The sequence below is a fragment of the Lepidochelys kempii genome, chromosome 3 (genome assembly GCF_965140265.1).
Source record: "Lepidochelys kempii isolate rLepKem1 chromosome 3, rLepKem1.hap2, whole genome shotgun sequence".
NCBI classification, from domain to species: Eukaryota; Metazoa; Chordata; order Testudines; family Cheloniidae; genus Lepidochelys; species Lepidochelys kempii.
Genome location: NC_133258.1, coordinates 184,091,395 through 184,117,059, shown reverse-complemented (window position 1 = coordinate 184,117,059; position 25,665 = coordinate 184,091,395). Strand labels below are relative to the sequence as shown.

At 39.5% G+C, this 25,665-nt stretch overlaps 1 protein-coding gene across 6 annotated transcripts in view; it reads left to right on the top strand.

The window, feature by feature from the left end:
• The window catches only part of PPP1R21 (protein phosphatase 1 regulatory subunit 21), a 61,741-nt gene that overhangs the window by 22,575 nt on the left and 13,501 nt on the right, over positions 1 to 25,665 (top strand). For 5 of the 6 annotated variants that reach the window (XR_012158281.1, XR_012158278.1, XR_012158279.1 and 2 more), the window contains exons 8-17: positions 2,448 to 2,500; positions 3,731 to 3,880; positions 9,222 to 9,323; positions 9,410 to 9,498; positions 12,158 to 12,294; positions 13,126 to 13,218; positions 15,693 to 15,820; positions 18,587 to 18,739; positions 20,239 to 20,331; positions 22,676 to 22,912. Coding sequence is in view for 1 of the 6 variants with exons in the window: in XM_073339237.1 (XP_073195338.1) it covers positions 2,448 to 2,500; positions 3,731 to 3,880; positions 9,222 to 9,323; positions 9,410 to 9,498; positions 12,158 to 12,294; positions 13,126 to 13,218; positions 15,693 to 15,820; positions 18,587 to 18,739; positions 20,239 to 20,331; positions 22,676 to 22,912 (1,235 nt within the window). In the remaining 5 variants the exon portion in view is untranslated. The remainder of the gene's footprint in view (positions 1 to 2,447; positions 2,501 to 3,730; positions 3,881 to 9,221; positions 9,324 to 9,409; positions 9,499 to 12,157; positions 12,295 to 13,125; positions 13,219 to 15,692; positions 15,821 to 18,586; positions 18,740 to 20,238; positions 20,332 to 22,675; positions 22,913 to 25,665) is intronic. The other variant, XR_012158280.1, reaches the window with a different exon arrangement.

Genomic DNA, 25,665 nt, shown 5'->3' with positions numbered 1-25,665 from the left:
TAGGAACCTGGACTTGGCAAGGTTAGGACTACATTTCTCTCTTGACACTACCCACAATTCGCTGCCTCCCCGTAGAGCAAATAGCAGGAAACAGCCCTCTGTTTGTAGCAGACCCTTTTTACTTTTTCAGATGGCTTCACAACTGTACCTTTTTATCCCTCCAGGTCCAGATATTCAGCCTAACTCTCTTTGCTGAAAAAATATTTTGGGATTTTGACATGGAATTTGACCTGAGTCAGCCTTCCCCTTCTCTTCCCTTCCCTTCCCTCACTGCAAAGTGGCCAAAAAGAAAAAGGACAAAGTGTGGGTCAGAAAGTGCTCAGCTTCTGCATCTCTCCTGTAGCTTCATGCTGAAGGGGCAGTTGGCATGCTTTACTAGGCTCCCCAGCAGAAGGGGAGTAATGGTCTCAAGTTGCAGTGGGGGAGGTTTAGGTTGGATATTAGGAAAAACTTTTTCACTTGGAGGGTGATGAAACACTGGAATGTGTTACCTAGGGAGGCGGTGGAATCTCCTTCCTTAGATATCTTTAAGGTCAGGCTTGACAAAACCCTGGCTGGGATGATTTAGTTGGGGATTGGCCCTGCTTTGAGCAGGGGGTTGGACTAGATGACCTCCTGAGGTCCCTTCCAACCCTGATATTTTGTGATTCTAAGGGAGAGAGCCCAGGCAAGCAGAGGAGAGCAGAATTGTCCTAGAATGTTTTGGAGGATTCTCACCCTATCCTAGGCAACGTATGGTCTGGGTCACAAAGGGCTTCTTGGTCAGGCAGCAGGTTACCCTCTGTTCCCCATAGAGCAGGTCTTGGTGCCTGAAGAGAGTGAGGAGAAGAAGCAGCAGCAGTAGTAACAGAATTGCATTGAAGGGCTTTTGCCTATCCTTTGAGCCATCATCCACAGTGGAACAAGTAATGGGCTTAGTAAAGTTAGCTTCCCAAACCTTGAAGTCGGGCTCTGGCTCCTCAGCAGCCTGGTGGGAAATTTGCTGAGGAACTGGTGACCTGGCTGCTCCACAGCTGTGTTTGTCGGTTGCCACAGGTTAGTGGAATGCCCAGGAGATGGGAGCCCTTGCTTCCAGGATGCCCAGCAGCTTGTCTGGTGTGTTGCCATGAAGCCAAAGTTCTCAGGGAACATATTTTGTTTTGGAAACATCAAAACGTTCACTTAGTGGGGACATTTTGGTGGTCTTGTAATGAAATATATTACAGAAATTAATTTCCTGCAAAAATTTTCAAAGTTTTTGGCGGACACATCTTTTCCCCAAAACCTTAGATTTTTTTCAGAGGTGAAATTCACTTTCCTGCCCAGTCTGCTGCTAATTCACCATCTCACGCTTTGAAAACAGTTCTGGCCTTGCTCTCCCATGTCAGTGTTGCCTAAACTGAAATCAGTTGTTGCTGTCTTTAACATTTGGACATGAGATATATTTGTCATGTGTTTCTCTTCAACGCATGCATGTTCTTCTTATTGAGGTCTGTGATATCTTTGATGGTTGGGCTTCCAAAATGTGACATTAAGCCTACAAGGGGAGCTTAGAGTTTTTCCCTCATGATTTCTCTTTTCTCATGAGATTAGGTCAATTGGCACAAATTGCCAATTTGTATCCCACAATCTGGCACATAAATACCTTGCAATGCTGGCTACAAAAGTGCTGTACAAATGCCTGTTCTCACTTTCTGGTGACGTTGTAGATAAGAAGAGGGCAGCATTATTTCCTGTAAATGTAAACAAACTTGTTTTCCTTAGCGATTGGGTGAACAAGAAATAGGACTGAGTGAACTTGTAGGCGCTGAAGTTTTACATTGTTTTGTTTTTGAATGCAGTTACGTAACAAAAAAAGTCTACATTTGTAAGTTTCACTTTCACAACACAGAGATTGCACCACAGTACTTGTATGAGGTGAACTGAAAAATACTATTTGTTTTGTTTCACAGTGCAAATATTTGTAATCAAGAATAAAATACACTTTGATTTGAATTACAATACAGAATATTATATAATATATATGAATAAAATATGTAGAAAAACCATCCAAAATATTTAATAATTTCAATTGGGATTCTATTGTTTAACAGTGTGATTAATTGCGATAATTTTTTTTGAGTTAATCACATGAGTTAACTGTGATTAATTGACAGCCCTATTAAAAATCCAGAATTAGAATGGAAGTGCCATTTCAGCCATAACTTGGTCACAGTAATGATGCTAATGTTGGGGACATTCAATGTGACTCCTTCTAAAATCAAATGATTTTTTGTTCAGGTATATACTGTTTGGTATCCACTACAATTTTTGTTTAAAATAAACAAATTTGGCAAACTCAGCGATGTTGCAGTAATGCAAACTAAACATTAAATTTCGCAGATTTCATTGTTAGACGGTCACAAGAAGTTAATGTAAAAACATGACTCCATTATTTGTTTGTGTAACTGTCAATTTTTGGCTTGTAGGATCTAGTCAATATAATGCTCTTAATGTACCATTACACAATAGAAGATGTCAGGTAAGTAATACCCTTACATGGCTTAACCTGTAAAAGTCTATTTTTTTTTTTACATAAATGAAATATGAATGTTGAAGACAAAAATGTAGATATCCTGTTGAGCCTGACGCTGGGCAATAAGCCAGCAGGCTATTTCGACTGCACTGTTTTTATTATTACACTTCAGTGCAATTCCCTCCTCAAATCCTCTTCATTTTACAAAAACACAGGTCATTCAAGTTCCGCTTCTGTGCTCTGAGCAGGCCCAGTGGAGGAGTGCTATCTTGCCCAGAGGCCCCACCCTCATGTATCATAAAGTTCTGGATCAGAGCAAGTCCACTTGCAGTTGACTGGTGGTTATACTGCTATCGTTTTTGGGTGGTGCTTTTGTTGAGGGTGTGGGTTGATGCTGCTTCCATGGCCCTTCTAGGGTCATGGAAGGGAAGAGGAACCACTGTATGTAGTATGAAGGTTCCTGATTGCAGCATGCAGGGATTCCTTTAGAAAGATTGCTATGACTGCCCTCTGCTCTTCAGGAGCATCTCTGAAGAGAATGGGCTCACTCACTGTCTCTGTGGCCATAGCCAAGCTGGGAGTGAATAGATGGCTGCCACTGGCCTGTTTTGTGATGGAGATAGTCTAACGCCGGCAATTGCTAAGTGGTAGGGCCTGGCTGAACTTGAAGTGGCCTGTGGGAATATGGTGTCAGTCAATCTCTGACCCTGCCTCTGGTACAGAAACAGATCCATATTGGTTGGTCACTAATCTACAGTCTTGAAAATCTGTTTTCAGGGCAGATTTTTGCACCTGTAGTTTTACTGTGTTAATGAGGTTCTGCTGTAATTGCACTGGTTGAAATATGCAGGGGACACCAAAATAGAAGGTGGAGAGGGGAGTGTTTGGGGTAGGTTAGGGAAATAGACAATAAAGAAATGTATGAGGTACTATATTTGGGGAGACTCAACAAACAGCGACATTTTATAACCTAGATTTTGTCTAGACAGGACAGAATAAGAAAAAAAAATGGGGTGGTTGGTAATGAGTTCTGAAGGTAGGATCACAGGACACATCTACAGCAAAGCACCACCAGGAAACTAGGTTACATGAAAAGGAATATACTGTCTTAAGTTAAACACTTTCTAAAGCTATTCTTGAGATATTTTGTGCAATTTTGTAGTTTTAAGGTCTCCATTTAAATAGATTGTATTTGTTGTAACTGAAATATACCAACTGTAACTGTTTGTGTTAAAGCTGAAGTTGCGAGACATTGCTGGTCAGGCTTTAGCTTTCATTCAGGATCTTGTGGCTGCTCTTCTGAACTTTCATACTTACATGGAACAAAGAGTCCAGATTTTTCCCATTGATTCTGCCACGGATACTATATCGCCATTAAATCAGAAGGTAAACTTGATTTTTCAGTTAATATTGTACAGAAACTTGATTATCTTTTATACTTGTCCTCTGATCAGGAACAGGCCAATCTCCTCGTGGGAAACACCTTATCCTTCCCTTATTAGAGCAGCATTAAGAATTTCTGAAGGAGCAGTCTTTCTTCAGAGGGTCACTGCTTTGACAGGAATCCTTTGGGTGCAAGAGAGGGGATGGTTGTAAAGAATCCTGTTTTCTTCCTTCTTGTGCCTTTAGTACATGAGCAATACAATAGTCAAAACAAGGCTCTGCTAGAAGCATAGAAGCCAAACTGAATTGCATTTATGAAATGAGCCAACCTTCAAATATCTAAGTATTACATTACCTGAGAGCTGTCCATTCCTTTTAATAGATGCTATAAGAATATTTTGAGAAATGAAGGAACATGAGGATGAGAAGAATGTGAGGACTGAGAAAGGCCTAGTTAATTGTATGCATTTACATCTCAGTAATAGGAAACTAAAAGGGAATAGAATTTAGAAATGTTAGAGGTACAAGTGTTTTGGTTCACATAAGATTAACTTTTGGACTCTGTTCCCAAATTATTCATTGTCTTACTCTCTGATCTTGGGCTACCTGTCTGTTTAACCATCCTTATGTTCTAGAGGGATTATAAAGCTTTGTGTCCATACAGTGCTTTGAGCTATTCTTGGGACTTGTCTACACTGGCAATTTACATTGCTGCAACTTTTTCTCGCTCAGGGGTGTGAGAAAACACCCCCCTGAGCGCAGCAAGTTTCAGGGCTGTAAAGCACCAGTGTAGACAGTGCACCAGCGCTGGGAAGCCACACCCCTTGTGGAGGTGGGGGGATTTTTTTGGGGGTTGGTTTTTTTTGAGACCACACAAGCCATGTTAAAGCTTTAGCATTACCAGTGTAGACTAGCCCTTAGATGGAAGGGGCTGTATAGAAAAAACTACTACTACCTTCAATGAAATCTTTTCCTACAGCATAATACATTGTTCAGAGTTGTTGAGCATATTCCATGTGATTTGTCTGTTTCTTTCTATGGGACAAAGCTCAGAAAATAACTTTGTCTACCACACTTTGCTGTAATCCAGAGCTGTCGTGGCTCTGAGATGTTGGACCTAGAACTTCAGTGTCTAGAATAGCACTTAAATGGTTGGACAACCCAGTTTACTTTTGACTACTGTAATTGTGGAAGGTTTTTCCGTTCTTTAGCCTTCTTATCTAATAGTTTTGGATTTCTAATATATTCCAAATTATTTAGCTTGGGTACGAAGATAAGTTATCAACTTCTTCACTCCTAAGGTCGCTAATACTGTTGCTAGTACTGTTAATTAAATAGCTCTGCACTTCGACGTACAAGAATTAGCTTTTTAGTAATTGGTTCTGTGGTAGTTTTCAGGAGCATAACAGAAAATAGATTACAAAGTCAGACACTTCTAATATCAGATTTACTTGCATTCCTCTATGTATAGTGCAGTGGTAATTTAACTTCCAAAGTGCAGTTATACTCTGAAAAGTGACTGTCTAGTAACAGCACAATCTTACATAAATGATATGCTCCCTTTGTATGTTCAGTGCCATATTTACTGACTTAAATGACAAATTCTTCTTTTTTACAAATCCTTACACCGCTGCAGAGGCAACTCAGCTGAGTGTGTAAGCTGTTTGTACTTGGTCTTCTACATCCCAAGAATTGTTGACATTCCAGTCACTTACACCTGTTCAAACACACTGAAGACCAGGGCACTATACTGATATCTTTGGGGGCCTAGTGCCCCACAGAACCTTTCTTGGTGGTGGTATGATGGCAGATAAGACCCAGCTTGACTCTGAGTCCATGGTGAATTTGCAGAGCTGACTATTGGAAAAGAAACTCATTTTTACTTGTGAATTGAACACATTTGGTTTGAAAATCATTGAAACACAAAATGGCATTTTGCAATGGCCCCTTGTCTAAAATTGCTGTGCAGAGCAGGTTTGCATAATTCAATTTAAGTGAATTTAGTAGTTGTGTAAGTTTCCAGCTGGACAGTTATGAAGCCTGATATTTTTTTATTTATCCACAGAACAGACATGGTGTGGGCAATGGCGATGTAAACTATCTCAAACTGGTTTCAGAGTAGCAGCCGTGTTAGTCTGTATTCGCAAAAAGAAAAGGAGTACTAGTGGCACCTTAGAGACTAACCAATTTATTTGAGCATAAGCTTTCGTGAGCTACAGCTCACTTCATTGGATGCATTCAGTGGAAAATACAGTGAGGAGACATATACACACAGAACATGAAAAAATGGGTGTTATCATACACACTGTAAGGAGAGTGATCACTTAAGATGAGCTATTACCAGCAGGAGAGCAGTCTCTCTTTGGAGTCTGTTTTTGAAGTCTTTTTGTTGTAATATTGCTACCTTTAGGTCTGTAATCGAGTGACCAGAGAGATTGAAGTGTTCTCCGACTGGTTTATGAATGTTATAATTCTTGACGTCTGATTTGTGTCCATTTAGTCTTTTACGTAGAGACTATCCAGTTTGACCAATGTACGTGTCAGAGAGGCATTGCTGGCACATGATGGCATATATCACATTGGTAGATGAGCTGGTGAATGAGCCTCTGATAGCGTGACTGATGTGATTAGGCCCTATGATGGTGTCCCCTGAATAGATATGTGGACACAGTTATCAACGGGCTTTGTTGCAAGGATAGGTTCCTGGGTTAGTGGTTCTGTTGTGTGATGTGTGGTTGCTGGTGAGTATTTACTTCAGGTTGGGGGGCTGTCTGTAGGCAAGGACTGGCCTGTCTGCCAAGACTTGTGAGAGTGATGGGTCGTCCTTCAGGATAGGTTGTAGATCCTTGATGATGCGTTGGAGAGGTTTTAGTTGGGGGCTGAAGGTGATGGCTAGTGGCGTTCAGTTATCTTTGTTGGTCCTGTCCTGTAGTAGGTGACTTCTGGGTACTCTCCTGGCTCTATCAATCTGTTTCTTCACTTCCACAGGTGGGTATTGTAGTTGTAAGAATGCTTGATAGAGCTCTTGTAGGTGTTTGTCTCTGTCTGAGGGGTTGGAGCAAATGCGGTTGTATCGTAGAGCTTGGCTGTAGACAATGGATCATGTGGTGTGGTCTGTGTGAAAGCTGGAGGCACGTAGGTAGGAATAGCGGTCAGTAGGTTTCCGGTATAGGGTGGTGTTTATGTGACCATCGCTTATTAGCACCGTAGTGTCCAGGAAGTGGATCTCTTGGATGGACTGGTCGAGGCTGAGGTTGATGGTGGGATGGAAATTATTGAAATCATGGTGGAATTCCTCAAGGGCTTCTTTTCCATGGGTCCAGATAATTAAGATGTCATCAATATAGCGCAAGTAGTGTAGGGGCATTGGGGGACGAGAGCTGAGGAAGCGTTGTTCTAAGTCAGCCATAAAAATGTTGGCATACTGTGGGGCCATGTGAGTACCCATAGCAGTGCCGCTGATTTTGAAGGTATACATTGTCCCCAAATGTAAAATAGTTATGGGTGAGGACAAAGTCACAAAGTTCGGCCACCAGGTTTGCCATGACGTTATCGGGGATACTGTTCCTGACGGCTTGTAGTCCATCTTTGTGTGGAATGTTGGTGTAGAGGGCTTCTACATCCATAGTGGCCAGGATGGTGTTTTCAGGAAGATCACCGATGGATTGTAGTTTCCTCAGGAAGTCAGTGGTGTCTCGAAGATAGCTGAGAGCGCTGGTAGCTGGGAGTGCTTCAGATGTCAAGAATTATAACATTCATAAATCAGTCGGAGAACACTTCAGTCTCTCTGGTTACTCGATTACAGACCCAAAGGTTGCAATATTGCAACAAAAAGACTTCAAAAACAGACTCCAAAGAGAGACTGCTGAATTGGAATTAATTTGCAAACTGGATTCAATTAACTTAGGCTTGAATAGAGACTGGGAGTGGATGTGTCATTACACAAAGTAAAACTATTTCCCTATGTTTATATCCCCACCCCCCACTGTTCCTCAGACATTCCTGTTAACTGCTGGAAATGGCCCACCTTGATTATCACTACAAAAGGTTTTCTCCCCCCCTCCACCCCCTCGCTCTCCTGCTGGTAATAGCTCATCTTAAGTAATCACTCTCCTTACATTGTGTATAACACCCATTTTTTCATGTTCTGTGTGTATATAAATCTCCTCACTGTATGTTCCATTGAATGCATCCGATGAAGTGAGCTGTAGCTCACAAAAGCTTATGCTCAAATAAATTGGTTAGTCTCAAAAGTGCCACTAGTACTCCTTTTCTTTTATCTCAAACTGTTCACAATTGGCACCTCTGGGTACAACTGCAATTCTGTGACCGGGGTCCTAGTGGGGAGCCAGCTGTGGTCACTCAGTTAGGTTGAACTGCGAAGAATGGGGCAGACAATCCCAAAAAAACTGGTGGATATTCCCAATACCTAGATTCACCAAAGTAGCACAAACAGCTTCTTTAGTACCTTACTGGTTACTCAGAAGTCCAAACAACACAGTTCCCTTATAGTGATCCAGCCTCAGGCCCCCATCCATGTACCCACGTCAGATATGATGAAAATTTCAGTAAATCTTATTTCATCATATAAAAGAACAGGTTCTACCAATCCCAAAGGATCGGACACATTATCTCCCAGGTTATGTTTCAGATCTTACCCAAATACATGCTACTGCCAATTCTTATTAACTAAACTAAAATTTATTAAAAAACAATAGAGAGAGAGCATGGTTAAAAAGATCAATATACTTACATACATGAGTTCAATTCATTGAGGTTCAGATTCATAGCTTGAATTACCATGGCTTCAGTCAGAATTTGTAGAATAAATTGCTTAAAAATTCTGTGTTGTCAGTACAGGTGAAAGCCAGTGTTATTCTTATGCATCATAATGGGTTCATAACCTAATAATGCACATCTTAAAAGCACTGTTCTAAAGGAGACCTCTTTGAAGGGGAAGTTGTCAGAACACCTTTTTTTAAAGGGTTCTTAATGAAGATTTGCTTTTAAGGCAGCTCATTACTTTTCTGTAAGTGAGCTTTAGGGAGATAGAGGTTCTGACTACTGTGCGTAGCCATTTAAAAATTCCATCTTCCTTTTCTAAGGGATTTGCTCCAGTATCCCTGACCAGAATTTGCTTCCAGTGTCATTTCCTCCCCAAAATAGTCAGGGTATGGTGCTTTTCAGAGATGGCTGCCTATCAGTAGGAGTGTATACCTTTGTGAAGGATCCCAAAGTGCTTCACAAATGACAAGTGCTATATTAATGTTAAATATTCATCTGTCAGCTTTGAGCAATTTGTAATCTTTACTAGCAAGCACCACTTAAACATCTTTGTATTCAGTTCTCACAGTATCTTCATGAAAATGCATCCTATGTTCGCCCTTTGGAGGAAGGAATGCTTCATTTGTTTGAGAGTATTACAGAAGATACTGTTACTGTGCTGGTAATATTTTTGATCATATTTTTTCCAGATGAAAAGTAAACCTTTACTGTGCAAATAGCTCTTTAATCTGGTTATCTTTTCCTTAGGAAACAACTGTGAAATTGAAGGTCTTTTCTGAACATTTAACTTCCTACACATGTTTTCTCAGGAAGATTCTTCCTTATCAATTAAAAAGGTATTTTTCCTCTTGAAATCTGTTAAGAGTTCTAGCTTGTATTACCAACCCCAACGCCTGAAAAGTCATTAGCCCACCCCCAAAACACCATGTAATTGGCTTAAAAAACATGAGATTAAAAAAAATATATTTTAGGGTGTTCTGTGCTTTCTGACTTTTGAGGCAGTAGGCAGCATTTGGGACACTCTTGCCAGGTTTATTCTGCAACCATGAGGCCTAGAAACTTACATTTGAAAAAAGAAAGCTGAAGTTCTCATAGTTGCAGCCGCTGTGAGTTTGAGAAAAATAACAAATATTGTGAATCTTGTGATTAAATCCGTGAGATTTGGTAACTGTGGAATCACTTCATGAGGTTGTTTACTGAAATCATTGATTTCCTGGGTCTGCCCCAGGCTTGGATATTTGTCATGCAATACTTATGGCATCTTCGAATTTGTACCTGTAAAACAAAGCCACATGCCTGTCCCCTTTGCAGTTTGTCTTCTTTCTCTCCTTATTCCTGTGAAGATCTTATTTCCTGCCCCATTGGGTGGGTTGGAAGGGATATGGATTGTGCCGTCAAAATAATGCTCAAAACTGGGGTATGGGCTAGGAGGTATAGAAAGGAGGAGATGGTCTTGTCCTACCCCCAGCCCCTCCCCAAAAACACCCTTGATCACTTTGTGGGATAGGGGAAGGGACAGATGGATTATCTTCAGCTTGATAGTTGACAGTCCTCTCCCCACTGATAGTTCTGTAATTTGTCTTCCCGAGAATGCATTTTCTCATTGTTTCCTTGTACTCTCACATCTATCTGTATCCATCTGTTGTCTCTTGTTTTATACTTAGATTATAAGATCTTTGGGGCAGGACTGTCTCTATTCTGTTTGTACATTGCCTAGCTCAGTGGGGTCCTGGTCCATGCCTGAGGCTACTAGATGCTAAGATACTACAAATAATAAATAAGTCATTAACAGCAAAGAAAATGAAGTACCAATATGGTGGGTATTGGAATGGAAAAAACCTCTTTTTTCCATTATTCATAGGTTATGACTAATCTAAAATTGTCTAAAGTACTCCTCGTTGATCCATGTGCTGGGGAAGATCAACACAGCCCTTGTAAAGGGAAATCATGCCTCATCAGTCTATCAGGATTCTTTGAGGGTGTCAGCAAGAATGTGGACAGGAATGATCCAGTTGATATGGTGTACCTGGACTTTCAGAAAGCCTTTGATAAGGTCCCATACCAAAGGCTCTTGAGCAAAGTATGCAGTCATGAGATAAGAGGGAAGGTCCTCTCAATTATCAGTGACTGTTAAAACATAAGAAACAAGGGGTAGAAATAAATGGTCAGTTTTCACAATGGAGAGAGGTAAATAGTGGGCTTCCCCAAGGAGCTGTACTGGGACCTGTGCTATTCAACATATTCATAAATGATACCTGGAAAAAGAGGTAAACAAAGAAGTGGCAAAATTTGCAGGTGATACAAAATTACTCCAGATAGTTAAGTCCAAAGCTAACTTTGAAGAGTTACAAAGGGATTTGACAAAATGGCAGATGAAATTCAGTGTTGATAAATACAAAGTAATACACATTGGAAAACAACATCCCAGCTATGTGTACAAAATGAGTGGTAACAACTAATTTAGACCCCCATCAAGAAAGAGATCTTGGAATCATTGTGGATATTTCTCAGAAAACACCTGCTCAATATGCAGCAGCAATCAAGGTGTCCCCTTCTCTCCCCCCCCGCCCCCCCAAAAAAAACAAAACCAAAAACAAACTCAAAAACCTAACAATGTTAGGAACCATTAGGAATGCTATCTATAATAAGACAGAAAATATAATGACACTATATAAATCCCTTGTTTTCCCATGCCTGGAATACTGCATGCAGTTCTGATCACCCCATCACAAAAAAGATATATTAGAATTGGAAACAATCTAGAGAAGGGGAACAAAAATGATTAGGGTATGGAACAGATTCCATATGAAGAGAGATTTAAAAAGACTTGGAATGGTTAGTTTAGAAAACAGATGACTAAGACGGGGATATGATAGAAGTTTATAAAATCATGAATGGTGTGGAGAAAATGAACAGGCAAGTGTTATTTACCTCTTTATGTAACACAAGAACTAGGGGGTAACCCAATGAAATTAATAGGCAGCAGGTTTAAAACAAACACAAGGAAGTACTTCTTCGCACAGGCAACCTGTGGAACTTGTTGCCAGAGGATGTTGTGAAGGCCAAAAGTATAACTGGATTCAAAAAAGAATTGGATAAGTTCATGGAGGATAGATCCATCAATGGTTGTTAGCCAAGGTGGTTAGGGATGCAATCCAGGCTCTGGATGTCCCTAAACCTCTGACTGCCAGAAGCTGGGACTGGATGAGAAGGGATGGATCACTTAATTGCCCTGTTCTGTTCATTCCCTCTGAAGCATGTAGCATTGGCCACTGTTGGAAGACAGGGTACTGGGCTAGACCATTGGTCAGACCCACTATGGCCCTTTTTATGTTCTTATAAAGAAATAAAATTCTCAGCTCCTTTTTCTTTCTCGTTGCTTCTCTGACTCAAAATTTAAACAGCAGCTGAAATGTTTATCCTGTTGATTATGAAAATTATGCATTTGTTTGGCAAGATACTCACTACTTTAAAAATAAATTAATATATTCCTAGTTTGGAAGAAGAGTGTGAATCTTCTCTTTGCACAGCTGCTTTAAGAGCCAGGAATCTGGAGCTCCACAATGATATGAAGAAGATTACTGCAGTCTTTGAGAAGTTACACGTATACATTAGTCTTATTGTCTTACCAAGTAAGTGTCCAATCTACTGGAATATAAAGGATGCTAATGCTTCCTGGTTTTGAACCAACAATATGCAAATATGAAACAAAAAAATAGGTCTTCACGGGACATAATAATGCACTGGCTAAGCTATAGGTGTTGCATGTTAAATGCTGTTTACAGAACAAAGATGAAATGGGCTATGAGCTTTTGTAGTATAATTATCATTTGTTCCTTTATGTCTTCTGTAGGCTTTTTAAGCCAGTATGAGAGCATTCAGTCTTCAATTATTAGGTCAGAACCTTCTTTCACTTCCTCATCACCACCAAAACAAACGGCTTCCCCTCTCACAAACAAAATACCTTATAAGTTTGTTTGGATTGTATCTTTCTAACTATCGTAGTATGTAAGTGAAACACAAAAAATCACTTAACCGTCAGTTTAATGCTGTAAAATAAACATTGAAATATATAGTGGCAAAGTAAAAGAAGCCGCAAATGAGGTGTAACTGATCACTGAATTGACCCTAACATTTAGAGACACAAAAAGGCTCCTGGTAAAAATAACCATTATCTTGGATACTAACAGATATTGCAACAGCTGTGTAGATTTCACACTACATATTGAATTGATTTTTTCCAAACCAAAATACTCTGGTGTAATTGCAATGTCTGAGCAAAATCTAAAAAGTTTAGACGTCTGACTTGCTTGGTTCAGTTAACAGAAGTCTTGCTTCCTCAGTGCTAAATATAAAACCTGCAAATATTTCCACCATCAAACCCTGAAAGTAATCTGGTTTCTGAATATATTTTAAATTGATCATTGAATGTAGACTTGTCAACTTTTTTCCTTGGTTTTTAGGTATAAAACCAGAAGGGCTGCTTCAGCCAAATTACAGTTCAGTATTCACACACATTGCTGCAGGTCTTCATGGATTTCATAATGTTATGAAAGGTGAGAATAAACGAGGGGTAAGCAATTTAAAATGGGCTATATCTTAATTATGTTGGATGCCTGGTTTTGAAAGTAAGGCTAAATATATCTACATCCAGTAATTTAGCTTGTAAAGGGTTACGTTAAAGGCCGAAAGACCTAAAATTAGACCACCCAACATAATTTTAGTTTGCAGGTTTGTGTACGCCTATTGAGGTGCCTCCACTGTTCTGGCTGTCGCCTTCATTCTTGTTAGTAAGCAGGGTATTAAAATAGACAATAATAATGCTCTGGGTGCTTCAGAGAGCAGGTTTCTTCTGGTTTCAGTGCTCTGCTCCTCTAATGAAACTGACATGCAGAGTGGAAGGACAGTGAAATGTACATGTTTTCTCCTATAGAATCATAGGACTGGGAAGGACCTTGAGAGGTCATCTAGTCCAGTCCCCTGTATTCATGCCAGGACTAAGCATTATCTAGACCATTCCTGACAGGTGTTTGTCTAACCTCTTTAAAATCTCCAATGATGGAGATTCCACAACCTCCCTAAGGAATTTGTTCCAGTACTTAACCACCATGACAGGAAACTTTTCCTAATGTCCAACGTAAACCTCCCTTGCTGTAATTTTAAGCCCATTTGCTTCTTGTCCTGTCCTCAGAGGTTAAGAACAATTCTTCTCCCTCCTCCTTGTAATGACCTTTTATGTACTTGAAAACTGTTATGTCCCCTCTCAGTCTCCTCTTTTCCAGACTAAACAAACCCGTTTTTTTTTCAATCTTCCCTCATAGGTCATGTTTTCTCAATCTTTAATAATTTTTGTTGCTCTTCTAATACATCCCAGAATGATGTTTGTTTTTTGGTTTTTTGCAACAGTGTTACACTGTTGACTCATATTTAGTTTCTGGTCTGCTATGGCCCCTAGATCCCTTTCTGCAGTACTCCTTCCTAGGCAGTCATTTTGTATGTGTGTGATTGATTGTTCCTTCCTAAATGGAGTACTTTGCATTTGTCCTTATTGAATTTCATCCTGTTTACTTTAGACCATTTCTCCAGTTTGTCCAGATCATTTTGAATTTTAATCCTATCCTCCAAAGCACTTGCAACCCCTCCCAGCTTGGTATTGTCCGCAGGCTTTATAAGTGTACTCTCTATGCCATTATCTAAATCATTGATGAAGATATTGAACAGAACCGGACGCAGAATTTATCCTTGTGGGACCACACTCGGTATTCCCTTCCAGAATGACTGTGAACCACTGGTAACTACTCTCTGGGAACAATTTTCCAACCAGTTTTGCATCCACCTTATAGTAGCACCATCTAGATTTGTTTATGAGAAAGACGTGCAAGATAGTATCAAAAGCTTTACTAAAGTCAAGATATTCCATGTCTATTGCTTCCCCCCCCATCCACTCCCATATGAAATGTATGTGTATGTGCATGCTCATTGTCATAAACATCCCAGCTGATGGAGAGTCTCAACCATCTGATACTGGAATTTTCCTAACAGTTTTCTCCGTGGAGGGGATGGAGCTGGGGGTTTTCTCTGAACTAGAATATGTATAATAAATGAGAAACTTGAGAGGTGCTCAGCTTTGACACTGTTCCGCTGACTTTTTCACAGAAGGTATAATTTAATGATGTATAGAAGACATCGCTATATTGTGCAAACAAACTGTATTGTATTTGACTTTTTTTATTAGTGCTAGTTGGTAACTAATCGGGGGGGATTAATTAAAATTTTTAAATGCCTTTACAAAATGCCAAACCTGTTAGAACTCTTTCTAGAACCAAGACGATTGAGATTATTGGTGCGAAAGGAAAGAAGGTAAATTTAGTTGATTTATTTTTATACTGTAACTCTAGTCAACTGTATAAATATTTTCATTCTATAATTGTCAGAGATATTTCCATTGTTCAGTCTGTTAGCAATATTTCTGCAGTTTATTACTACATACTGCAGTTCCTGTTTTTAAAGGTTGGTTCTACTGGAGATCATTAGTTCAATCGTAATTTTATTTTTGTTTTCAATACGCACTTACAAAATGGACAAATTATCATTGAAGCAATGACGGACACAATAGGTTTACTGGGCACCAGAGGATATGTTATTGAAAGAGACTAACCTGAAGATTCCTTGCTGAACAAAAATAACCACAAAGAGGAGGAGAAATTGTTGCACCATTAGGATGGTGAAAAGCTGCTGAAATGTTTTGGGTTTCATATCTATCTATCTAGTTCATAAAAAGTAGCTAGGTGTTGAAATTGGAAGAGTTTTTTCTAGCATGTATTTTTTTTCCATGGCACAGATTTGTCACAACAGTCCCTCTTTCTAGTGCTCGTGAGCTGCTGCAACCTTGAGCAATTCATTTAGGGTCAGATTTTCAGAAGTGCCCAGCATCCACTAGCTCTTAATTGATAGCAATTAAGGGTGGAGTATAGGAAAGAATATTATGTAGTATTTAGACAATTAACACAACGTAATTGTTTTCATTTAGAGATTTCCAAGCACTACAGTCAGAAAGCTGCCTTAGAATATGAGCTTCCAACAGCCACACAGAAACTTATAACAACAAATGACTGCATCTTGTCCTCAGTAGTGGCTTTAACAAGTGGAGCAGGCAAGGTAATTTGTTTCCTAGCCAAAATCTAATGGTTTCAACCTAAATTAGTGTTTAAAATCTCTCACTTTTTCTCAAAGATTTAACTCGTGTGGTATCTTGAGGTCTTTATAAAGTATGTAAAGATTAAGGCTGTCGATTAATTGCAGTTAACTCACGCGATTAATTGTGATTTTGAAAATTAATAGTGATTAATCACAGTTTTAATCGCACTGTTAAACAATAGAATGCCTATAGAAATTTATTAAATATTTTGGATGGTTTTTCTGCATTTTCATATATTGTATTCTGTACTTTAATTGAAATCAAAGTGTATATTTTTATTACAAATATTTGCACTGTAAAATGATAAACAAAGGATAGTATTTTTCAGTTCACCTCCTACAAGTACTGCAGTGCAATCTTTGTTGTGAAAGTGCAACTTACAAGTGTAGATTTTTTTTTTTTTGGTTACATAACTGCACTCAAAAACAAACAATGTAAAACTTCAGAGCTTACAAGTCCACTCAGTCCTCCTACTTGTTCAGCCAATCGCTAAGACAAACAAGTTTGTTTACATTTACAGGAGATAATGCTGCCATCATCTTATTTACAGTGTCACCCGAAAGTGATAACAGGCATTTACATAGCACTTTTGTAGCTGGCATTGCAAGGTATCTACTGTGACAAAGCTCTGTCCTTGCCTCCGTGGGTCCCGCGTTTCCTGGCAGATTTCGCTAGCCTCAGAGGCTCACTGTGACCCTCCACGTAACCCTTCTCTCTCTAGAGACAAGGGTCACAGTCTACTGAGCCATTTTCATCATAAGCCAGCGAGGGAGGTGAGGAGAAGTTATTCTTCCTTGCACAGTCTCTGTTGTCTCCCAGTCTCAGTGATTAATCAGGGGGCAAAGGTGGGTGGGCGGGGAGCCCGGGCCCACCCTCTACTCCGGGCTCCAGCCCAGGGACCCTAATAGTATCAGCTATGGTAGCTGACCAGGGAAACATGTTATGTTTCTAAAAGGGCTACTTCCCCCTCAGCAGCCCTCACTTCCTCAAGCTCCACTTCACCCTTACCTCAGGGCCTCCTTCCTTGTGCCTGATATGGTGTGTACTTCTCAGCCTCTCCAACAACGCAACTTCCTCCCACAGCTCCTGACATGCACACCCACCTGACTAACTGGGAGGCTTTTAACTAGTTTCAGCCAGCCCCTGAATGGCTTCAGGTGTCCCAATCAACCTAGCCTTCTCCCTGCCTTCTGGAAAGTTCTTAATTGGCCCCAGGTGTCTTAATTGACCTGGAGCAGCTGCCATTTCACTTATCCTGGTACCAGGGATTTGTTTAGCCTGGAGCTAATATATGTATATCCCACTACTTTTCCATAGCCATCTGGCCTTGCCCCATCACACTACGTGCTAATATGCTAAACATTTGTGTGCCCGTTCATGCTCTAGCCACCATTCCAGAGGCCGTACTTCGATGCTGATGACACTTATTAAGAAAAAAATCGGTTAATTAATTAAATTTGTGACTGAACTCCTTGGGGCAGAATTGTATGTGTGCTCTGGTTTTACTCACATTCTGCCGTATATTTCATGTTATAGCAATCTTGGTTGATGACCCAGCGCATGTTCATTTTAAGAACACTTTCACTGCAGATTTCACAAAAAGCAAAGAAGGTACCAATGTGAGATTATGAAAGATAGCTACAGCTCTTGACCCAAGGTTTAAGAATCTGAAGCCTCTTCCAAAACCTGAGGGATGAGGTATAGAGCAGGATTTCAGAAGTCTTAAAAGAGCAACGCTCCAATGCAGAAACTACAGAACCTGAACCTCCAAAAAAGAAAATCAACCTTCTGCTGGTGGCATCTGACTCAAATAATGAAATTGAACACGTCAGTCCGCACTGCTTGGGATTGTTATCAAGCAGAATCCATCATCAGCATGTCCTCTGGACTAATGGTTGAAGATGAAGATACATATGAATCTTTAGTGCATCTGGCACGTAAATATCTTGCAACGCCAGCTACAACGCCTGTTCTCACTTTCTGGTGAAATTGTAAACAAGAAACGGGCAGCATTGTCTCCTGCAAATGTAAACAAACTTGTTTGTCTGAGCAATTGGCTGAACAAGAAGTAGGACTGAGTGAATTTGCAGGCTCTAAAATTTTACATTGTTTTATTTTTGAATGCAGTTTTTTGTACATAATTCTACATTTGTAAGTTCAACTTTCATGATAGAGATTGCATTACAGTACTTGTATTAGGTGAATTGAAAAATACTATTTTTTACAGTGTGAATACTTGTAATAAAAAATAAATATAAAGTGAGCACTGTACACTTTGTATTCTGTGTAATTAAAATCAATATATTCAAAAATGTAAAAAAATCCATAATATTTAAATAAATTGTATTTTTATTGTTTAACGGTGCGATTAATTGCGATTAATTTTTTAATTGCTTGACAGTTCTTGTAAAGATCTGATATATTCTAAAATTTCTAGATCCATTTTTAAAAAGCTATTTGCATATTAGTTTGCTAATGTTGTGATACATCGCAGTACTGCCAAAGATACATACTTAATAGGGGAGCAGGCACAATAGCGAATGATCTTTGTTTAGTTCATGCCTGTGCAATATGTAAGTTTTGTAAAGCCCCTAATAAATTTGTACTTGTAATTTTACTATGAACTTCAGTTCCATGACTGTTTTCTCTTTTGAAGTAGCTCTTTTGTTGTTTCTGCCATTTTTTGTTTTTTATTTAAAGTAAAAAATCTTTCTTGACCTGTCTAGATTGCCTCATTCTTTAGCAACAACTTAGACCACTTCACTGCTTCATTGAGCTATGGGCCTAAGGGAGGGACAGAGTTCATGAGCCCTCTATCAGCTGAATGTATGCTCCAGTACAAGAAGAAAGCAGTTGCCTACATGAAATCTTTAAAGAAGGTGTGTGTGTTCAGCTAACATTTACATTCAAGGAGAGAAGGCAAAGGATAGTGTCTAATTCAGTTACCTTAGACAATAGAATCCTCTTAATCAGGATGCCATATGGAATGGACTTTCCTCCCCCATGAAACAAGAATTAATGGTTATCAGAACCATTTTAATATTACAGTAGAACCTCAGAGTTGCAAACTCCAGCGTTATGAACTGGCCAATCTCATTTGGAACTGGAAGTACACAACTGAGCAGCATCAGAGACCAAAAATAATAAAAAAGCAAATACAATACACTACTGTGTTAAACATAAACTGCTAAAAAAATAAAATAAAGGGAAAGCATTTTTCTTCTGCATAGTAAAGTTTCAAAGCTGTATTAAGTCAATGTTCAGTTGTAAACTTTTGAAAGAACAACCATAATGTTTTGTTCAGAGTTACGAACATTTCAGAGTTACGAACAACCTCCATTCCCAAGGTGTTCGTAACGCTGAGATTCTACTGTAATGCTGTTGTCTGATGGGTGCGGGTGGCAGACCACCCTGGGTGGAGAGCAAGTTCTGATCTTAACTGTTTGCCCAGTTTCACCAGTAGGATCAGCTGCAAGACTCCTTACAATGTGTATGACACAATGTGTACCAGCAGGAGAGTGGGGTGGGGGGAGGTATTTTTTCATGCTTTGTGTGTATAAAAAGATCTTCTACACTTTCCACAGTATGCATCCGATGAAGTGAGCTGTAGCTCACGAAAGCTTATGCTCAAATAAATGCGTTAGTCTCTAAGGTGCCACAAGTACTCCTTTTCTTTTTGCAAATAATGAACCCTGCTAAACAAAAAGATTCAAGTACCATTGAATCTCCCAAAAAAGCTTACATTGATTCCTTGGGGGATGTCCCAGTTAAGCAGACTTCAGACATGTCCTAAGTGGCATGTGTACTGTACTAATCATCTTGCCTTCCTTGGAGACCCAAGTGGTTTGTATTAGCAGATAGGGAAACCAAATGAAAGAAATTTTAAACATGCGAAGCAGAACTCTTCACCTTGTTTTTAGCAAGGTGGGGGGATTTGATAGCTGCTTTCAACTACCTGAAAGGGGGTTCCAAAGAGGAGGGATCTATCCTATTCTCAGTGGTCTCAGATGATAGAACAAGGAGTAACAGTCTCAAGTTCCAGTGGAGGTGGTTTAGGTTGGGTATTAAGAAAAGCTTTTTCACTAGGAGGGTGATGAAGCACTGGAATGGGTTACCTAGGGAGGTGGTGGAATCTCCTTCCTTGGAGGTTTTTAAGGTCAGGCTTGACAAAGCCCTGGCTGGGATAATTTAGTTGGGGATTGGTCCTGCTTTGAGTAGGGGGTTGGACTAGATGACCTCCTGAGGTCCCTTCCAACCCTGATATTCTGTGATGATTCTAAGGACAGTGGGGAGGCAGAGAGGAGGAGAACAAAAAAAGAACATGGAAAATATATAACCTGATTTACTGTGAAAGTTTTTGCTGTTTCTTTGGCTATAGCCCTGTTCGGATTCAGTGCCTTATGAAGAGGCTTTGGCCAATCGCAGAGTTCTTCTGAGTTCCACAGAAAGTAGAGAAGGTCTTGCACAGCAGGTATTCTTGTATATATGTTGACAAATATGTGTTTGCACACTGTTTTTATTAGAAAAAAGTGTTATGTCTAAAGGTCACACAGACTAACTCAAATTAGTACGTTATAAATACATCTAAAATTTCATTTTTTTTATCTGTAAACACTAACAGATTATACTTCACCATTTCTGTAATTAGTTGCAAGCTGATGTATAAAATCTGTTCTTATTAGGGAGAACTTGTCTTGAGCCTTCTTCATTTGAATGTCTAGTTCACATTCCTGTAGTAGGAAGACAGTCGTAACCTCTTAGTAAAGAGAATTCTGGAATTATAGATGTGGGATGGAAAAGGGAATTTGATTTGGTTTGAGCCTAGCACAAACTACAAAGATGGAAACTTGTGCCTGGTCACTAAAATGAAGTTTGCGTGCGCTTCTGAGAAGGAAGAACTGATGAGACAACCTAATTACTTATCACCCACCTGAAGTTACATTTTTAATTAGAATGTTGTCATTGCACCACCAAATACTGAAACCCATTTGACAAAGTAAATAAAGAGCTGTACAATACTTTGATTCAGGATGAGTACCTTATTCCTCAGAATGATACGCTGCAGTGTTATGCAAGAAATTATCAGAGGGGTTGTTACTTGATAAAACAAATGTCCCTCCTCAGTTTGAGACTTCAGATTGGATTGTAGATTTCCCATTTGTTCACTTTACAGTGAACAGTAGGTTTCTGTATTACGGCCAAACAGTATCCAGAAAGAGTGGAGTTTTCTTTCCCATAACACAATACTTTAGGATAGGCCACTTCAACGGCAGCATTATGCTAATTTTCCATTGTAAACATGAGATCAGATTATTTTTTACAGAATACTTAATTTGGCAAGAAACGCAAAATGTATGCAATTTCGTCTAGTATGTGTTTAGCATTTCCTGTTCAATTTGGTCATTTCTTGCTCTCTGTTTTTTAAATAAATGATATTTTGGACATTGTACTATTTCTCATAACTTTACTTTCCAGTCAACTGTGTCCTCCTTCAGTTCACAAATGTGTGTTTAGCTCTTATTCTCAGATGTATGGTGTGTTTGATCTGGCATTACCATTCTTACTGTATTCCTGCATTCAGGAGGTAAGATTATGTAAAAGTATATTTATCTGCAGGGATTCTTAATTCCATCTACTATTTGATTACTTGGAATTTAAAATATGCATTCTATGCATCTTAAATGGTCACTAGCAGGAAAAAATGAATTATGAAGTGTCATAGAGGATCTGTAAGCTGGGAGAAGCTCTGGGGCAAGAGGAAGCTAAACAAAGTTTAATTTGTTCTCTTGAGATCCATATGCTGAGTATATGTCAAACTTTAGGGATTAGGTAGTGGCTAAGTTTGGATAGACTGGGGCCAAGCTAAAGCAGAGGCTAACCACATTAGATCAACAGTTCTCAAACTGTGGGTCAGGACCCCAAAGTGGGTCGCGACCCCATTTTAATGGAGTTGCCATGGCTGGTGTTACACTTGCTGGGGCTGAAGCCCTAGGTGGCAGGGCTCAGGTTTTGGTTTCAGCCCTTGAAGGCGAGGCTCAGGTTACAGTCCCCATTCCCCAGGGCTGAACCCCTTGGGGTACAGCTTTGGCCCCCTGGCCTGGGGCACCGGGGCTCAGGCAGGCTCAGGCTTCAGTCCCCACTCCTGCGGTCTTGTAGTAATTTTTGTTGTCAGAAGGGGGTCGTGGTGCAATGAAGTTTGAGAACACCTGCTCTAGATATTAACTACCTGATCAGTTCAGAGAAATCTGTGGGTTGTTAATGAGCTTTTAACAAATGGAAAAGATCTTGTTTAGAGTGTACTAGGGAAGAGGCGTTTAAATGAAATGTATGTGGAATTTTCCAAGACTAAATATTTTTCTATGGCTCTTGAGGGATTGCAGCCCATAAATTTAATTTGTATTTTGTTTATTGCCTTTATTTTTGCAATATTTGTTATCAGCTCGCAAATCTTAAAGCTGTGAAATGGCTGGCTGGAGCCAGGCATGCTGCTGTTCAAATTTCCACACACAGTTCTTCTAATCCTGACCTACAACTACTCTGCTATTCTAGCCCTGGATCCCCCTTAATAGAAGATTGCCAATTGTGCCAAATATTGTGATGTGAACATTTATCCAGTAGGGACCAGTTGAAACAATTAAACACATTCTACTTGTGACCTAAGCATATTAAACCTAAAACTTTGGGCCTTTAGGCATTAACCTGCTGTACCATCTAATCTCATTCGTTTACTTAGACCATATGTCTTCAGGTAATTCTTAATTTAATTCCCAACACTTCACATTCTACAGTTCAAACACTGTTAACTTTTCCTTAAGGTCCAGCAAAGTTTGGAGAAGATTGCAAAACTGGAGCAGGAAAAGGAACATTGGATGCTTGAGGCCCAGCTAGCCAAAATTAAGTTAGAGAAAGAAAACCAAAAGCTAAAGAGCTCACTTAGTGGACAGTTGATTGAGCCTATGCCAGAAAATTCTGTTCTGCTGAATGCAGCTGAACAAGAGAAGGAAGAAGCCATAAAAAAGACTTCAAGGGAGCCTGTTAAAAGAATGAGTCTGGTAAGTGACTTTTTCCTCAGATCCTTTTATTTCTCAGTGTGTGGTAATGTTTGATCAATGGAACAATATCATTGGAGGTTTTAATTATGAAATCATCTAAATTAAATTTAAAGCAGTTTTGAGTCCAAATCAAGTTGACAGGTGATGTCTCCTGCAGAGTGGAGACCTTAGTGATTGTTTTTTGTATTTTTGGTTTTTTTAGACACACCTGTCTTGTTCTGCAACTTCATTAATATTACTTACAGGTCCACAAAAGTCACATTGGCAGGAGATGTAAAGAACTGACTTTGTATACTTTTGATTCTGATTTTTAGAGAGCTGATATCCTGCAACAGGTAACTTACTTAGAGTTGTCCTGAAATATTTACATTTCTCTTACAGACAATATTTTTAGACTACTTAAGCATAGTTGGAAGATACAAATGCTGCTTAACCTGTAATATATCAAATTCATGATCTGCTAATAAATTGTAACTAGGATAGCTTCCTTGAACTGATGATGTATATTTGTTATATTGAATAACGTGGATCTGTGATTACTTATAACAGAATTAACTTTCTTTGCTTTTGGCGTGTCCTGTTGTTCAGTGTCGGTGGCTCGTGTTCTTTATCTCCAAGCATTCTTGTCAAGTGTCTTCCAAGCTGAAATTAACCTTTCTCATGTTCTCCTTCAGTGTCTTGAGCCACCTTTTTCTAAGTCTTCCTTGTGGTCTTTGTCCCATAACTACTAGCTGTTGTACTCTCTGGCAAACATCTCACATGATATAGCTATCTCAGTCAATACTCCCTGACCTTTTCCACAATGGTGGCTACCTGCATCACTGCTTGTACCATTTTATTGCGTACCCTATCAGCTCTTGTCTTGCTCTGCGTCCATCTGAGTATTCTCATTTGGCAGTGTAAAGTAGTTTTTCTCTTCCTCATTGGCCAGCATTCTGACCCATGCTTCAGGGCTGGCCTAATCATAATCTTATACGCTTTGGCCTTTAATTTACTTACAAAATTCCTACTGCAGAGAATTCCTGTCAACTTGGTCCATTTATACCAAGCACTCTTCATGTGGCTTCCAACATCTGCATCCACATTCCTATCATGGCCCAACACTGAACTGGGGTATTTAAATTATATATATAATAAAAGATCTCTTCCTTTAGTCAGGAAGTGATTTGATCTGGTACTTGTTGGCACCGCTTCTCTATGTAATTAAGTCTCCCTCTCTCTTGACAATCAGGCCATGGATTCTGGCTAAACCTAAGGTGTCCTCAGCAGCTTCATTTGTGGTTCCAAAGCCTCATCCTCTGTGATGGTTGTCATAGCCTTCACTATGTTCTCCCCCATGTCTGTTGAGATCTGCTCCGATAATCAAATACTCAGCTTGTGGTATTTCATTTATTTGGTCCATCTTGATCTGGAATTCCTCCTTTTCCTCAATCATAAAACTGACCTGTGGCACACATCCACATATAACATTAAATATTTATTCTAACTTTTATTAGCTGGTCACTCTTCCTTTCGACCCTCTCCATTTTGTCTCTTGGATACAAGCAATGTGCACTCTTCTTCTTTTCAGTGTCTCAGCTTCTTCTCTTGATTTCACATTCCTTATTCCCGCATCTAAAGAAGCCATATGTAAATCTTGGGCTCGCTTCTTTAGCCCCATGAGCCCAGAATGCTGTAGCCTTTTCCCATTTTCCACAGCCGTTGGGCAAAGTGGTTGCATGCTACTTCTGGGGGATGCCCTAGCATTTTACTGATATACTACTTACTTGAAGATGAAGACCCATAAAGCATGTGTGATAAGTAGGCTTGGCAGAATTCCGGGGTTTTTTTTAAATATAATTTATAAGATCAGTTGACTTTCTTTAAACCATTTTTATCAATTTAAATTCAGTTGTGGGAAATTGAAGGGTGTCATGATGGGATGGAAAATTTATTTAATGACAGTTTGAGGTTCAAAAAGTTAAAACTTGATGACCTTTAAAACACACATTTTGACATGTGACGCTGACAATAAGTAAATGTGTATATATTCCAGGCACAGTTTTGTTTGGCCTGTAGCTTCTGGGAACATTTCTGTGAGCCTTCTAGTTTCTTTAAAGGTGTGTCATTGGCTCTAGAAGTTCCATCTTTATCTTTGCCAGAAAGAACCTTTCCTACGTAGCTGGGTTAGCATGGGTTAAAGAAGATGTTTAAAAGCAGAAAGTAACAATTAGGAACATCCTCTGGAATCTGATATGGAGGCCTGGTGCATCTTTATTGGGACAGAACTATGGGGAAAGCAACAAGAGAACAACCTCCAAGATGCTAGGGCTCTGCAAAATAGAAGAGAGGACAAACAAGTAGGCTTAAAAGTTACCCTAAAAAAAGTTAAGCAGATGCATGCTCTGTGTTGTGCCCAAATGGAAGAAGCTCTGCATTCATTACTTTTCCATAGCTGTCTCCAAGTTTCACTGGTTTTCCCTGTCCTTCAGCCTTATCAGTGTAAAGTATGTTCCTAAACTGCATTTGCACCCTAGAATAAGCCTATCTGTGCTCATGCCAGCTTTTGAACACTTAGCTCAGTGGTAAAGGGGAACAGTTTAGAAATACTCATTTCTGCAATGTTTAACTCTCGTCATTAGGAAACAGTAGCTGACAATTGAAATAATTGCTATTGGAGAGTTGGGTGATAAATATTCATCAATAGACTTCTTCATTTCATTTTCACCACCTACCTACCACAGCAGTCTCATCCAGCATGTCAGCCTTGTTAA